The 14,426-nt window shown below is 38.1% G+C and overlaps 1 protein-coding gene across 1 annotated transcript; it reads right to left on the reverse strand.

Annotated features, from left to right (window-relative positions):
* Positions 1 to 664: 664 nt before the first annotated feature.
* Positions 665 to 4,505, reverse strand: LOC125256110. Its single transcript, XM_048171723.1, has 4 exons — positions 4,036 to 4,505; positions 3,813 to 3,863; positions 3,586 to 3,717; positions 665 to 2,081 (listed from the first exon to the last, which is right to left on the reverse strand). The coding sequence occupies exons 1-4, from the start codon at positions 4,427 to 4,429 to the stop codon at positions 1,801 to 1,803; spliced, it is 858 nt and encodes a 285-aa protein (XP_048027680.1). The 5' UTR covers positions 4,430 to 4,505; the 3' UTR covers positions 665 to 1,800.
* Between the last annotated feature and the right edge of the window lie 9,921 nt (positions 4,506 to 14,426).

The raw sequence follows: 14,426 nt of genomic DNA on the forward strand, positions 1-14,426 counted from the left end.
AGCAACGTTATGCATTTTGCCGCCTTCTCCTGTGCCATCGTTACTAAGCAACGTAGTAAACAGCTGCTGGTTTGATGACGCAAACGAACTGCGGGTTGGACCCAAATAATATAATGTGAACACAGTCCAGTGGGGGCAGGGGGAGGGGGGAGCAATCGAACTCGGGTTCGGTCCAGGCAATCGAACCAAGTGTGAAAGCACCCTAAAAGAACCAAACCCAGACCCCTTTAAGTGGACCAATAGGTGAACCAAGTGAAAAAGGACCCAGCTCTCTTTACGTTCACACTGTCCCTGTCCCTGAAAGAGGACTTGGATCCTTTTTTTGGTCCACTCAAGTAGGAATGTGGTCTCAGACCTCTTTGTGTTCATACTGTTGCTTTTTGGATCTAGTCCAGTTCAGTGTTTGATGACTGACCCTATGGCCTTCAGAATTTCATCCCATTCACTTACATTGTGTGTGCTTCACTTACCAAGCAATTTGTTTGAAATAATTATTATTATTATTTTATAAAACAACATTGCTACAAATTCTCTTGAAGTTGTTTATCTTTTGCACAAAAATCTATATTTTGTTGCAATATTACATCCGTATTCTTGCACTATATCACACATCCATGTTTGTAAATAAAATTTATTTTGAACTGTTTTCCTTGAATCATGTTTTTTATTACAGAAGGTATGATAACATCAGCATAGAAAAAATAAAGGACAAATACAATAAAAGAACATGTAAAGCAGGTATACCTAAAAGCAGCATTCAAGTGAGAAAAGTGAATATTCAAATGAAAAAATAAACTGCAAATTCTTCACTGTATGAATAAAACATACTGATTCTACTGATTGTTTATTAGGTTGTCACTTTAAGAACTACAGTAATGCACTGATACAATATACGGTAAACATATGATAAACATACCATTTCTTTCCCAGATACATTTACTTAAGACAAAGTCTATTTATGTGAACCTGGAGTGTTTTGACACTTTAAAAGCAATAAGATGGTACAGATAATTCAGTTTAGTACATGCACTGTGACAGCTGCTTTTCTGTGCATGGTATGTGTGCTCATAAAACCGTATATCAAAAAAAAAAAAAAAAAAACGGCAAAGCATGCAGCCTTGTCTCTCTTACACAGTTAAAATCACAATAAACAAGTGTACATTATGATCGAATAATTTGTAGAGATCTGAGATAACAGTCTTATATAACAGTCTAATAATGCGTTTCATGGATTCTCATCCGTGGAATGCGCCACTTCTGGTATTTTGCCAGTTATGCCGAGTTCACACTGCGCAGACAAATCTTTGACAGATTTACAGGTTTAGTTGTGAAGCAGAGTTGTTGGCGATTCTTCCAATTGTAAAGTTAGCAATGTGAAACCCTCTGTCACCGATCCATCGAGCAATGAGCACACAGCACAGATAGTGGTGCAGTGTGAAAAGAACAGTGATGAATTATGAACTGAATATCACATAGTGTAAATATTGCATTACTCGATATTAAATTGCAATCAAAGATTTAAAAATAAATAAATAAATAGAGTACTCGTATTTAATCGAGGAATCGCGACAGCCCTACTTTTGAGTCACATGTGATATTCTGATCTTGTCTGTCTCAGTGCTGAAACTCTTTATACAATGTTGCATGTATAGACAGCTCAGGTTTTTATACAGTTATCTATTTCAAATTTCAAACACACATTAGTCCTCATTAATACAGATTCATATGTTAATGATTCTTCATCTTAAATCATGCGCTGAAGGTTCAGAATTATTGGAATTACATTCTTCAAAGCTCCTGTTATTGTAAGGGAAACAGCAGGAAACCACTGAAAGTGTTGTGGTTATACTGGTCATCAAATATCTTAGTGTTATGCCAAAGTTTAACATAGACAACATCTCCAACCTCCAGAATCAACACAGCTCCATTTGAGGAGTTTAACTCATTCTGAGCGTGATCATCATATGCTACAACCACAAGCTTTCCATTCTTATAAATGGCTGCACCTGCTGCAGTTCCAAGACGACCAAAGACTTTGATTGTGAACATGTACGCTCCTTTCAGTGGGGCTGTGAAAATACCTAAATCAAATAACAAGAGATACAGAGTCAGCTGTTTCCTTTATTACTCAATTACCAAACACACTCTGTAATAGTTTTGAATAATGGCAGATCATCATCACAACAATGTCCTAAAAACAGACTCTTTTTTTTCTTTGCGTTTTCATGTAATGACAACAACATTGTCAAAACTATCCTCGTTCACACAGATCAGTGGAAACAATTGAAAATGCCGTATTATGCTCCCAGGCCAGTAGTTGGCGATGTCACTTTATAAAGAAACACTAGGGGCCCTATTTTAACGATCTGAAACGCAAGTGTCAAAGCGCGAAGCGCAAGTAACTTTGTGGGCGGGTCTCGGCGCTGTTGCTATTTTCCCGGCGGGATAAATGGCTCTTGCGCCCGGCGCAAATCTAAAATGGGTTGGTCTGAAGTAGCTTCATTATTCATAGGTGTGGTTTGGGCGTAACGTGAAATAAACCAATCAGACCGTCATCCAACATTCCCTTTAAAAGCAGGTGCGCAAGTTCCATTATGGATTGCTATTATTATGGCGTATTTACCAGGCGGACAAACCAATTTGTCAGATGTCCTTATATACATAGTATATGTCTTGCCACTATTGGGCAAACAGGTCTGATCCTTAATTACTACAATTAGCCTGAATAATTTGTAAGCTAGATTTATGCCTATTTTTTCACATCTTCGTGGCACACCACAATGATTTCCGTCATCTCATGTGTTAATATTTTTTTAGTGTAACAATTTATGATTTGCAAAAATAACTGTTGCATCTGTGTAGATTACATGAGCAAAGTGTATGCGCGTTGTGCACGCTATACATGGTCAAGCATGCGCCCTTAAAATAGCATAATGAACAACGCGCAACGCGCCACTGACTTTAGACTAGGTTTTTTCTGGTCAGTGGCGCAATTGTTTAATGGAACAGCAAAATAGCACCAGGGATTGTTTGCGCCGGAACACGCCTCCTTTTTTGCGCTGAACCGCCCAGGGAGCGCAAGTTCATTCACTAGTTTAGCGACGTGCTTCTGTGGAGGGAAAAGCGCGCTTTCCGCGGGTGCAAAATAGGAATGACACATGCGTCGGTGTACAAAGTCAATTGCGCTGGGTGCAAGATAGGGCCCAATAACCTAGAGACTGAACATGTAATACGGATGCACATGACATCACAGTTTTCACAAATTCACATTTTTGTAGTTCACACAGAGACGATAACAGTATTGTTTCCAAAAACTTGTACATTGAAAGAGTTTGTAAATAACTTTTTGAAATGTTTGCATTTTCAGGTCCCCAAAACACTGTTGTCCTGTGATTGAATGGCCAAAACACAGAACTCAGTTTACCATTTTTAGTTGAAACTGCTGTCGTGTAAACAGCTCATAATTCGCTTATACACATTACACAACTGCAGAGAGGTCTGAATGGAGCAGAAGATTTTCATTACTATAAACTGAGTTTTATGACTCCATTACATTGACAATTACAATTATTACAATTACATTACCTGTAATTGGGTTGTAGGCATTCCCTGTGTTTGTGAGGACGTTCTTGTAGGTTAGTGTGATGTGAGTGGTAAAAGGACCAATATATTCACTTCCAGATTCCACCAGTGAAGCTGAAAAAGCTATTTCTCTGTCTGTTATTGAAAAACATAAGCAATATTGTGATTTATTACTGTATTACACTGAGAATTAATACACTGAATTTAACATCATTTAAGCACACTTTCACCTCTATTTTCCTTTCTCAACTCCTCTTGACCCAGAGTAAGACTTAAAATTTCTGTGAAGGAATAAAGATTCTGTTACATGACATTTACACTGATTATTGTAATAGATAACACAATTTACACAGTATACACTCAACTCTACACTAACATTTACACTTTACAATGTATTGCAGGTGTTTTACTTTGAGGATCATTGATAAAAAAGTGAATGTTTTGGTGAAGTACCTTCATTTTTCTTGCTCATCTCATCCCTCAGTTGCGTCTCTAAAGCTCTGATGTTTTCTTTCTGCTCTGTAACGGTGGCGGTCAGTTCTCTGTTGTTTTCTTTCAGCTCTGTAACGGTGGCGGTCAGTTCTCTGTTCTTTTCTTTCTGCTCTGTAACGGTGGCGGTCAGTTCTCTCAATGATGCATAGATGTCAGGGAAGCCCAAAAGGCAGTATTGTTGGCTGTCAGTTGAAGCTTCAACTCTCAAAGTGTCTGTTTGAGGTGGATTCTGTCTTCCATCCTCAGAGCTGATCTGTTGACTGATCTCATTCTCATTGAGTCCTCCATCTACCTGCTGCTGGACGACAAACACAAAGGTTTCCAACAGCAGCAGTATACATACTAAAGCCTTCATTCTTCACTGATGTTTGTTTCCAGCTCTTGCTCTGTCATCCTCACAGCCTCTCATGTTCCCTTTATAGTGTCCTGATTTACTGTCTTTTGTACTTGATTTATATTGCTTCAGATAAATAAGTAGTTCAAGTTAATTGTTAATCATAATTAGTGGAATGTTCCAGGCTCAGTAGATGTTTATCTCTATTTACAACATATGTGTAACGTATGGGAACGGGACAACGGAGTTGGAGATCCACATGCAGGCTTTATTAATAAGAGCGTAGTCGTACAGGCAGTAGGTCAAACACCAGCAAACAGTAACAAGTGTGTGTGTGATTAGTTCCTAGGTGGGGAATTGTGGGAAAGTCCAATTGGAGTCCATATAATCAGAATAGAGCATGGACCCAGGGCACATGTAACAGAGCCCCCCCTCAAAGGAGTGGCTTCCAGACACTCTTGAACAGTCTCGGAGGGAGGTGGAGTGGAGGCGGACCAGGGGGTGGGATGGAGGTCCAGGTCCATGGAAAGGAAGTTGGCCAGGGAGACAGGCTTGAAGACCACCACGGCAGAGCAGATGAATACCACTGCAGCTCAGACATGCTTGAAGACCCCCACGGCAGAGCAGACAGTTCAGGAAAAAACCTCTGCGGTTGCGTTGGGAAAAAAGGACAGTTCTGGTATGACCTCTGCGGTCATGTCGAGGCAAACAGGAAACTCAGAGACCTCCATAGTCGTGTCAAGGCAGACAGGAAGATCATAGCTTACGAGGCTGGGTTCTGGGACCACAGCAAACTCTGGAGTGGACTCATGGACTGCAGTGGACTCATAAGTTGAATAAGGCTCAGGAGTGAACTCATGGGCTGGATCAGGCTCTGAAGCGGATTCAAGGACTAGTGGGAGCTCTGGAGCGGATTCATGGACTGGAGCAGGCTCAGGGACTGGAGCTGATGTGTGTGCAGCCCACACACACCAAATGGCTGTGGCCATAATGGCCAGTGCTGCAATCTCTGAGGGCTCAGGTGTGGCAGCCATCTTTGCTGAGGGCTCAGGCGTGGCAGCCATCTTGGCTGAGGGCTCTGGAATGGTGTGAATAGTCTGCGGCTGGGCAGGCAGGATGTGAACAGTCTGTGGCATAGAAGACACTGACCTGACTGGCATGGAGTGAACCGGACATGCTGGTGACCAAGATGGGCCAAGCTCCGTGGCCATCGGAGTTTGCGGAGCATCGGAGGTTTATTTAATCCATGACAAAAGAAGTCGATGAGTGCAAAGTCAGGCAGGTCTGATAAATATACAATGTCTAAATATTGTTGGATGTGGTCCTTAAGGGTTCGATTGCCTTGGCATAGGCTGACGAGTCTAACTGCTGGATCCATAGTGGCTGGAAACGCTCATAAATGCCACTGGATCTTGGTGTGGCTGAGTATTCTGTAACGTATTGGGACGGGACAACGGAGTTGGAGATCCATGTGCCGGCTTTATTAATAAGAGCGTAGTCGTACAGGCAGTAGGTCAAACACCAGCAAACAGTAACAAGAAGGCAAGGCAAAAGAGTAATCCAAACACAGGCTATGGTCAAGGCAGGCAGCAAATGATCACAGGCAAGGCAAGAAACAAGGAACATGGAAACAAGGTTGAAAACAAAGCTAAACAATACTCAGCCATGAGTGTGTGTTTGAGGACAGCTTATAAAGTGTCACTGATGGGAAACAGGTGTGAGTGTGTGATTAGTTCCTAGGTGGGGAATTGTGGGAAATGGAGTCCATATAATCAGAATAGAGCATGGACCCAGGGCACATGTAACAATGAGGCATGTTCATGTCCACAGAAAATAACTTTATAATAATAACAATAATAATAAATAGTATTTGTATTGCGTCTTTCTTACACTCAAGGCGCTACAATAAGAAACAATGACAAACACAATCATAACACAAAAAACAACAACAATGGCAACAAATACTGTAAAATTATTACTTAAAAGCTTCAGTAAAAAGATACGTTGAGTAAATTCTTAAAACAATCAAAAGATGGAGCATTCCTAATAGGAAAAGGCAGAGAATTCCACAACCTGGGAGCAATACAAGAGAAAGACCTCCCACCCATAGTTTTGAGTTTACAACGAGGCTGGTACAGAGTAAGAGAACCAGCGGAGCGGAGCGGAGAGACCGAGATGGCGTGGGCACTGTCACCAGATTACAAATGTAATCGGGGGCCATCCCATGGACTGCTTTATAAGTTAAGATAAGAACTTTAAAATCAATACGTGACTGAACTGGTAACCAGTGTAATTTAGAAAGCACAGGAGTAATATGACTGTGGGATGATGTGTGAGTTAAAACAGGAGCAGCTGAATTTTGCACATATTGCAGTCTCTTAATAGTACTTGCAGGTAACCCTGCAAAAAGAGAATTGCAGTAGTCAAGCCTGGAAGTTATAAAGGCGTGAATAATCCTTTCTGCATCAGACATAGAAAGAAATGGTCTTATGCGTGCAATATTCTGAAGATGATAAAAAGCTACTTTAGTAACATTCTTAAAATGGGTGTTAAAGGTCAGCTGCGCATTCAAAACTCACACCTAAGTTCCGCACCTGTACAGAAGGGAGAATCTGGCAATCATGTACTGTAAGTTTAAGATTATTGCATCTATTTAGAGCAGTTGGAGTGCCAACCAAAAGAACTTCAGTTTTTGCGCAGTTTAACTGTAGGAAGTTCTGTTTCATCCAGACCTGTATTCTCCAGTAGGACAATCAGTTAAAATTGAAGAGTGCTGATGTAACATCAGGTTGAGTGCTAATGTAAATCTGGGTATCATCTGCATAGCAAGTGATAGCCCAGTCCATACTTTTGAATAATCTGCCCAAGAGGCAACATATAGATGCTAAAAAGAGTAGGACCCAGTACTGACCCCTGAGGGACGCCCTGCCGCAATGGAACAGTCTGAGATCTGTTTAGTACCAGAATAAACAAATTGAGTACGTTCTGAAAGATATGATTCAAACCACTTTAAAGCCAATACCTAGAGAGACCAATCCACTTATGTAACCTGTCCAGCAGTATAGCGTGGCAGATGGTATCAAATGCCGCACTGAGATCTAATAGGACCAAAATGCCACAAGCCCCAGAGTCTGCTGCAACCAAGGAGATCAATTCATTACCTCTCAAAAGGGCAGTCTCCATACTATGTCCAGCCCTAAACCCTGACTGAAAAGGTTCTAGTAAGTCTGTTCGCAGAGAAAGTGATTTTGTAGCTGACCAACTACCACCCGTTCAAGAACCTTGGCAACAAATGGCAAGTTTGAGATAGGCCTATAATTAGACATGTCGGTAGTATCACTCCCAGATTTTTTAAGAACTGGTTTGACTGCTGCTACTTTAAGTGCTGGGGGAACAATCCCTAAAGTAAGTGAAGTGTTAACAATCACATTAAATATGAGGAACAATAGCTGGCAAGCACTTTTTCAAAACTGTAGTTGGAAGCGGATCGAGTAAGGAAGATGAAGAATTCATTGACAAAACCAATTTTGAAATAACGTCAGAACTAACAGCAGTAAAACTTGAAAACAGGAGGGGAAATAAGAGGATGCAGATCTAATAGCTCAGATGAAGTAGAGACAGATGCAATAGTATTATAAATGTTCTCAATTTTACACAAGAAATACTTAAGAAAATCATTGCATTGCTCTGTGGAGAGGTGATTAAACCCTAGTAATTGGTTGGGTTAGATTATTAATTGTATTAAACAATACTCGTGGATTAGAAGCCCCAGGACTAATGATTGTTGAATAAAACTCCATTTTTGTAATTTTTAGAGAGTTGTGATATTCCATCTGATGCAGGTCATACACAAGTTTGTGAACTGTTAAGCTAGATTTCCTATACTGTCGTTCCAACTGCCTCCCAGCTGCCTTAAGCTTACGTACCTCAGGCGTATACCATGGAGAGAAGGCCTCTTAAAAGAGACAACACGTTTCTTCACAGGGAGCAAACTCATCCAGAATAGATGAGAAGAACAGCATTATATTGGTCAATGCAAGGTCACAACTAGTAGTTCACCAATAGTATGTATAAAAGCATCTAGGTCAATGTCTCTAATTTTTCTAAAGCAGATTACATGCTCCTTGGTTTTTTGCGGAGAAGGATGAAACACAGTAAAAGTAATAAGTTTGTGATCACTTATACATGATACATCAGTACACTCAAGCTGGTCAATAGTCACACCTGTAGCACAAACCAGATCTAATATATGACCATACTTATGTGTTGGGAAGTTGACATATTGAGTGAGATTAAAACACTCTAATGTTTCCATAAAACAAACAGTATTATTACAATTTTGATTGTCCATATGAATATTAAAATCACCAGTTAGAACAATAGCTGAACAATTTGCGCTGACAAGTGTCAAAAGCTCACTAAGTTCCAGAGAAAAATTGCAGGGTTGCGTTTCGGAGGGCGGTAGATATTTAAGACAAGAATTGGTGAATTCAATTTGAATGCCAAACATTCAAATGAAGAAAAGCAAGGCAATGTAACTTCAGTGACAGAAAGACATCAGATCTTATAAATAACAGCAAGACCGCCACCTTTACCAGTGATTCGTGGTTGATCAATATAAGTATAGCCTGGTAAGACACACATATTAAGATTCAAATAGTCATTTGGCTGATGCCACGTTTCACAGAGACAAAGAAAATCCAAATTCTTATCCACAATAATGTCACAGATAGAGCCGATTTATTGTTTATAGAGCGAGTGTTCAAGTGCGCAAACCTGCAAACCTGATTTCCTCAAGACGGACACCTCCATTCAGGGCAGTAGATTTATGAGGATAGGAGAGATTAGCAGAACAAACTCCACGGGCCGTTTTATGACGGCGATCCAAGCGCCTCTCCGACCAAACTGCATTTACTCCGGTACCACCTGAATGAAGACTCCGGCGGGATCCCCGCTGTACATATTTGGGTCGGCGGAGAAGATGCAGTGATCGCAACGTTTGCAAAACACAAGTAGGAGGAGGTAGACAGTGCTGAAAGTTTAACAGTTCAGCTGGAAGGTATTTTACCATAGTAAAGTCCAGGTGTTCGAGAATTTCTTGCCGTGAGTCCAATTAAAATTACAATAAAAAATATAACTGAAAAACATTGAAACAGCATGTTGCCAACAGGTTAATCCAGGTGAGCTGGGAGTCAGATTATCGCCAGGTTAGTAAATCATAGTCGCCATTTCAGTCCAAACAATAAAAACAGCTAATCAGCAATCGATTGTTTGACAAAGTCTATTTCTATGTCAATTTCTATTTCTGGTAGAGAAGCGGCAACCACACCGCGTCAGCGTCCTCTCACACTGGAAATGGTGTGCGTGTTCATAAAAACTTTGACTCAAAATATATGTATTTATTTATTTATTGTTAATATAGCCTATAATTATAGATCAGCGGTCAGCATCTTTATTGGTTGAGGAGGGATAATTACAGATAGACCTCCAGTCTCATGATTGGATTGTTGCCGGATCAGGTTAAAATCTCACTTTAATAATGCTAAACCTAATTTAATAAAACAGGCTGTGTGACATGTGAGGAATGATTACCTCAAAAATGTACATCCAAGTTTGACTGGGTTTATTTTAATACAGTCATTTCCACAAAAAATTTGGCATTTATCAAAAGGGTATGAGCGGTGGCTATGATCAAATCTCACGTCAGGTCTCAGCTCGTGTACGAACGTTTTTGAGTCAGCGGGAACTTGCATGCAGCATAGTAAATCTGGTTGAGAATTGTTATGAGAACATTTAGTTTATTTTCCTGACCGACAATCACTCACTAACCGATCATTAACCATTAAATGACATGATTAAAATGTCAAATTAAAATTAAATTAGAAAAAAAGCTGAATAATTAGAGAATTAGAGAATGAGAAAAAAACAGAATAATAATAAAAAAATTAAATAATAGGACTACACAAAATATATTTCACTGAGATAATTAACAGATTAACAAAACAAAAGAGAAATCGATGGCAGGACCCAAGGTTTCCCAGCAGAACATTGCCCAAAGCATCACACTGCCTCCACCAGCTTGCCTTCTTCCCATAGTGCATCCTGGTGCCATGTGTTCCCCAGGTAAGTGACACACGCACCCGGCCATCCACGTGATGTAAAAGAAGACATGATTCATCAGACCAGGCCACCTTCTTCCATTGCTCCATGGTCCAGTTCTGATGCTCATGTGTTCACTGTTGGCTCTTTCGGTCGTGGACAGGGGTCACCATGGGCCCCCTGACTGTCTGCAGCTATGCAGCTGTGTATTCTGACACCTTTCTATCAGAACCAGCATTAAGTTCTTGAGCAATTTGAGCTACAGGAGCTCGTCTGTTGGATCGGACCACACGGGCCAGCCTTCGCTCCCCACGTGCATCAATGAGCCTCGGTCGCCCATGACCCTGTCGCCGGTTCTCCACTGTTCCTTCCTTGGAGCACTTTTGATAGATACTGACCACTGCAGACCGGGAACACCCCACAAGAGCTGCAGTTTTGGAGATGTTCTGACCCAGTCATCTAGCCATCACAATTTGGTCCTTGTCAAACTCGCTCAAATCGCTTGCCCATTTTTCCTGCTTCTAACATCAACTTTGAGGACAAAATGTTCACTTGCTGCCTAATATATCCACCCACTAACAGGCGCCGTGATGAAGAGATAATCAGTGTTATTCACTTCACCTGTCAGTGCTAATAATGTTGATCAGTGTATATTATAATTTCAGATATGTGAAGATGTGTGTAGTAAGGCTAAAAATGTCCATAGGTTGTTTTAAAAGTTAAAATGTATCAGAAATTGGTAAAAGATCAAAATAAACAAGATTTATGCATTCTATTTGTCATTTGAGCCATGTTTGACTATTGTGCATGTAACATAATAAATAATCTGGTTTTGATTATAAATAAAACATTGCAAATTTTTCATAAATTTCTGGAAATTGCCACCACAAAATCAGTCATTTTGAATGCAAAAAAAATCACAGACAAAACTAAAAAAACACTTTTTTTTTCTTCTTTTTTTTTTTTGCAAAATCCAGGTGGGACTGATAAATTATGAATCATGAGTGCTTCAAAGCAAGCATTGTTGGGGGAATATTTATGAAAAAATATGAGGAAAAGAAAATGCCACAATGTCTCTTTATTCTCTTATATATGTAAGATAAAGAGATATATTTCAAGGATCAGTGACAAGCTGCACTTAAAAAGGTATTATTTAACATTTCTCTTTTTTGTATTTAAAAATGTACAAATCCAAAAAGGCCTTTGGTAGCTATAAGTGATCTGAATGTTTAACAATATAAACATGACTTAATGACTTACTTTATATAAGGCGTCTTTATCTGCATACTTGTGTCAAAATAATAATAATAAAAGTAATTGTTAGGTACAAGGTACTTATTGTGTTCATGTTCTATTGCAAAACACTTGTGCTGCTATTGAGGAGTGATATGAATAAGGTTAGGGACAGGTTTAAAGGTATGCCTGCACTGTAAATAGTAATATGCTCTATATAATAAAATAGATTACAAGCAATATTATTAATTAAATACAACATATAATAATATAATTAAATTAATCAAATTAATTCCTTAAAAGTCAACCATTTAGAATGTGTAAAATTAGCAAACATCACTACAAAAATCAAAACTGCCCAACTAAATGACACACTGATCCCCATAATGGCAACCAAACATTTTCAATAAAATCACCATCTAAACTTCTGTTAATTTGTGTGTTTCTCTTTCCTTCAGTGATTCTGCTTGTTATCATCAGGTGTTTTCAATGTTGGCAATAAAAAACAAAGAGTTCTTAATTCATCTTTGTCGTCTGTCTGTTATTCAGATAATTTTGTTTAAATTTTAACTTAATTTAATTTGATTAATTCTAACTCAATTCTATTTGTATAATTTAATTAATAATATTGCTTGTAATCTGTTGCCAAAATTTTATGGAGTAGATATAATGTATTACTTTTTACAGTGTACAGTAGATTAAGGCTTGGTTAAGGGGTTAATTTGATTACTATAAACATAAAGGAACACTGTTCAAACTTGTTTCTATTACATTGTTTTGATAAATGAACCTGTTGATTTATGATTCAAGGAAGTGTTGAGGCAAAAAAAAAAAAAAAAAACATGTTTTGTCCCCAAATTACAAGTATATGTTGTCTTAACTACTTGTTATGAAGATATAAGGGGCGTAGTCCTGAGAAGTCTGTGTCAGTGACTCAGTGAAGAAAGCAAACAGGGTCAACTGATATTTGTTTTATTGACAAATAATTTTTTAAATACCCGAAACATGTGGAATGATGACTTGATGGAAAGTGTGGAATGATGGAATGTGCGTGTAAGAAACAGTAATCTACCATAGCCAGCAGCGCAGACTGCTTTTCATCACGCACAGACAGATTTTGGCCCGGTTTCACAGGCTAAGACAGGATTAGGCTTTATTTCAATTAAGGTACAGTACAGTCCAAAAGTTTGGAACCACTAAGATTTTTAATGTTTTTAAAAGAAGTTTCGTCTGCTCACCAAGGCTACATTTAAAAATACAGTAAAAAACAGTAATATTGTGAAATATTATTACAATTTAAAATAACTGTTTTCTATTTGAATATATTTCACAAAGTAATTTATTCCTGTGATGCAAAGCTGAAATCATTCTAATATGCTGATCTGCTGCTCAAGAAACATTTAATGTGTACAATTGTACAAAATATTTTTCAGGATTATTTGATGAATAGAAAGTTCAAAAGAACAGTGTTTATCTGAAATATAATCTTTTGTAACATTATAAATGACTTTACTGCCACTTTTGATTGATTTAATGCATCCTTGCTGAATAAAAGTATTCATTTCTTTAATTTCTTTTCAAAAAAAATAAAAATAAAAATTCTTACTGACCCCAAACTTTTGAACGGTAGTGTATAATGCTACAGAAGCTTTGTATTTCAGATGAATAGAAAGTTCAAAAGAACAGCATTTATCAAGGAATCCTGAAAAAAAAAAGTACACAACTGTTTTCAACATTGAAAATAATCATAAATGTTTATTGAGCAGCAAATCAGCATATTAGAATGATTTCTGAAGGATCATGTGACACTGAAGACTGGAGTAACGATGCTGAAAATTTCCAGCTTTGCATCACAGGAATAAATTACTTTTGTCAAATATATTTAAATAGTTACAACAGTTATTTTAAATTGTAATAATATTTCACAATATTACTGTTTTTTACTGTATTTTTAATTAAATAAATGTAGCCTTGGTGAGCAGACGAAACTTCTTTTAAAAACATTAAAAATCTTAGTGGTTCCAAACTTTTGGACTGTACTGTGTATAAGTAGCTTATTAGGACATACCCTATGAATTAAAATCATTACTATGTGCATATTAATGCAAAAGTAATAAGAACAAAAGATACTTCTAAAGATATGTCAGTACAAGGTATTACTTTCAGTTAAAACTTTCATAAACATGCATTTTAGTCTAGGACTCAATTTAAGCCTCGTCAATGTCAAAACTGGGGGTTTAAGTACAGTGTGTGAGAGACAAAATAAATGTTGAAATAACAACCTATTTTATTGTGTGACTGTTTATGGACTTTATAAGTTAATGAACTAATATGTTAAAAAGCTGTAGAATTGTTCTTAAGCTCCCCTTAGAGGTTTCTCGTTTTAAAGCTTTATTTGAGACCTTGACCAACTTCTCGGTAAATGCCACACAGTTCAGTGTGTTTAACACAGTGTTGTACCAGCATTTCCAATTTACAGAAATAGTTACTAAAGGGCACCGGAAAATGAACTAGTGAGCAAAGAACAGAAATCCATGGTAAATCCCAATGAATTCATGTCAAAATAATATGTGACTGATATCTTATCTAATATTTTATAATATTAACGTTCATACAAACATATCCTTTGTCTGACACGCCCATTTTAGATCTCTGAGTCACTACTAATGAGCTGATAATCTTAGTG

The sequence above is a fragment of the Megalobrama amblycephala genome, linkage group LG21 (assembly GCF_018812025.1).
Source record: "Megalobrama amblycephala isolate DHTTF-2021 linkage group LG21, ASM1881202v1, whole genome shotgun sequence".
NCBI classification, from domain to species: Eukaryota; Metazoa; Chordata; class Actinopteri; order Cypriniformes; family Xenocyprididae; genus Megalobrama; species Megalobrama amblycephala.

Excerpts from the sequence above, each read along its gene's own strand:
- LOC125256110 (XM_048171723.1), bottom strand. The coding sequence starts at position 4,429 with ATGAAGGCTTTAGTATGTATACTGCTGCTGTTGGAAACCTTTGTGTTT. Across the intron at positions 3,864-4,035 it reads GATGAGCAAGAAAAATGAAG|AAATTTTAAGTCTTACTCTG; the intron begins GTACTTCACCAA and ends ATTCCTTCACAG. Across the intron at positions 3,718-3,812 it reads GTTGAGAAAGGAAAATAGAG|ACAGAGAAATAGCTTTTTCA; the intron begins GTGAAAGTGTGC and ends TTTCAATAACAG.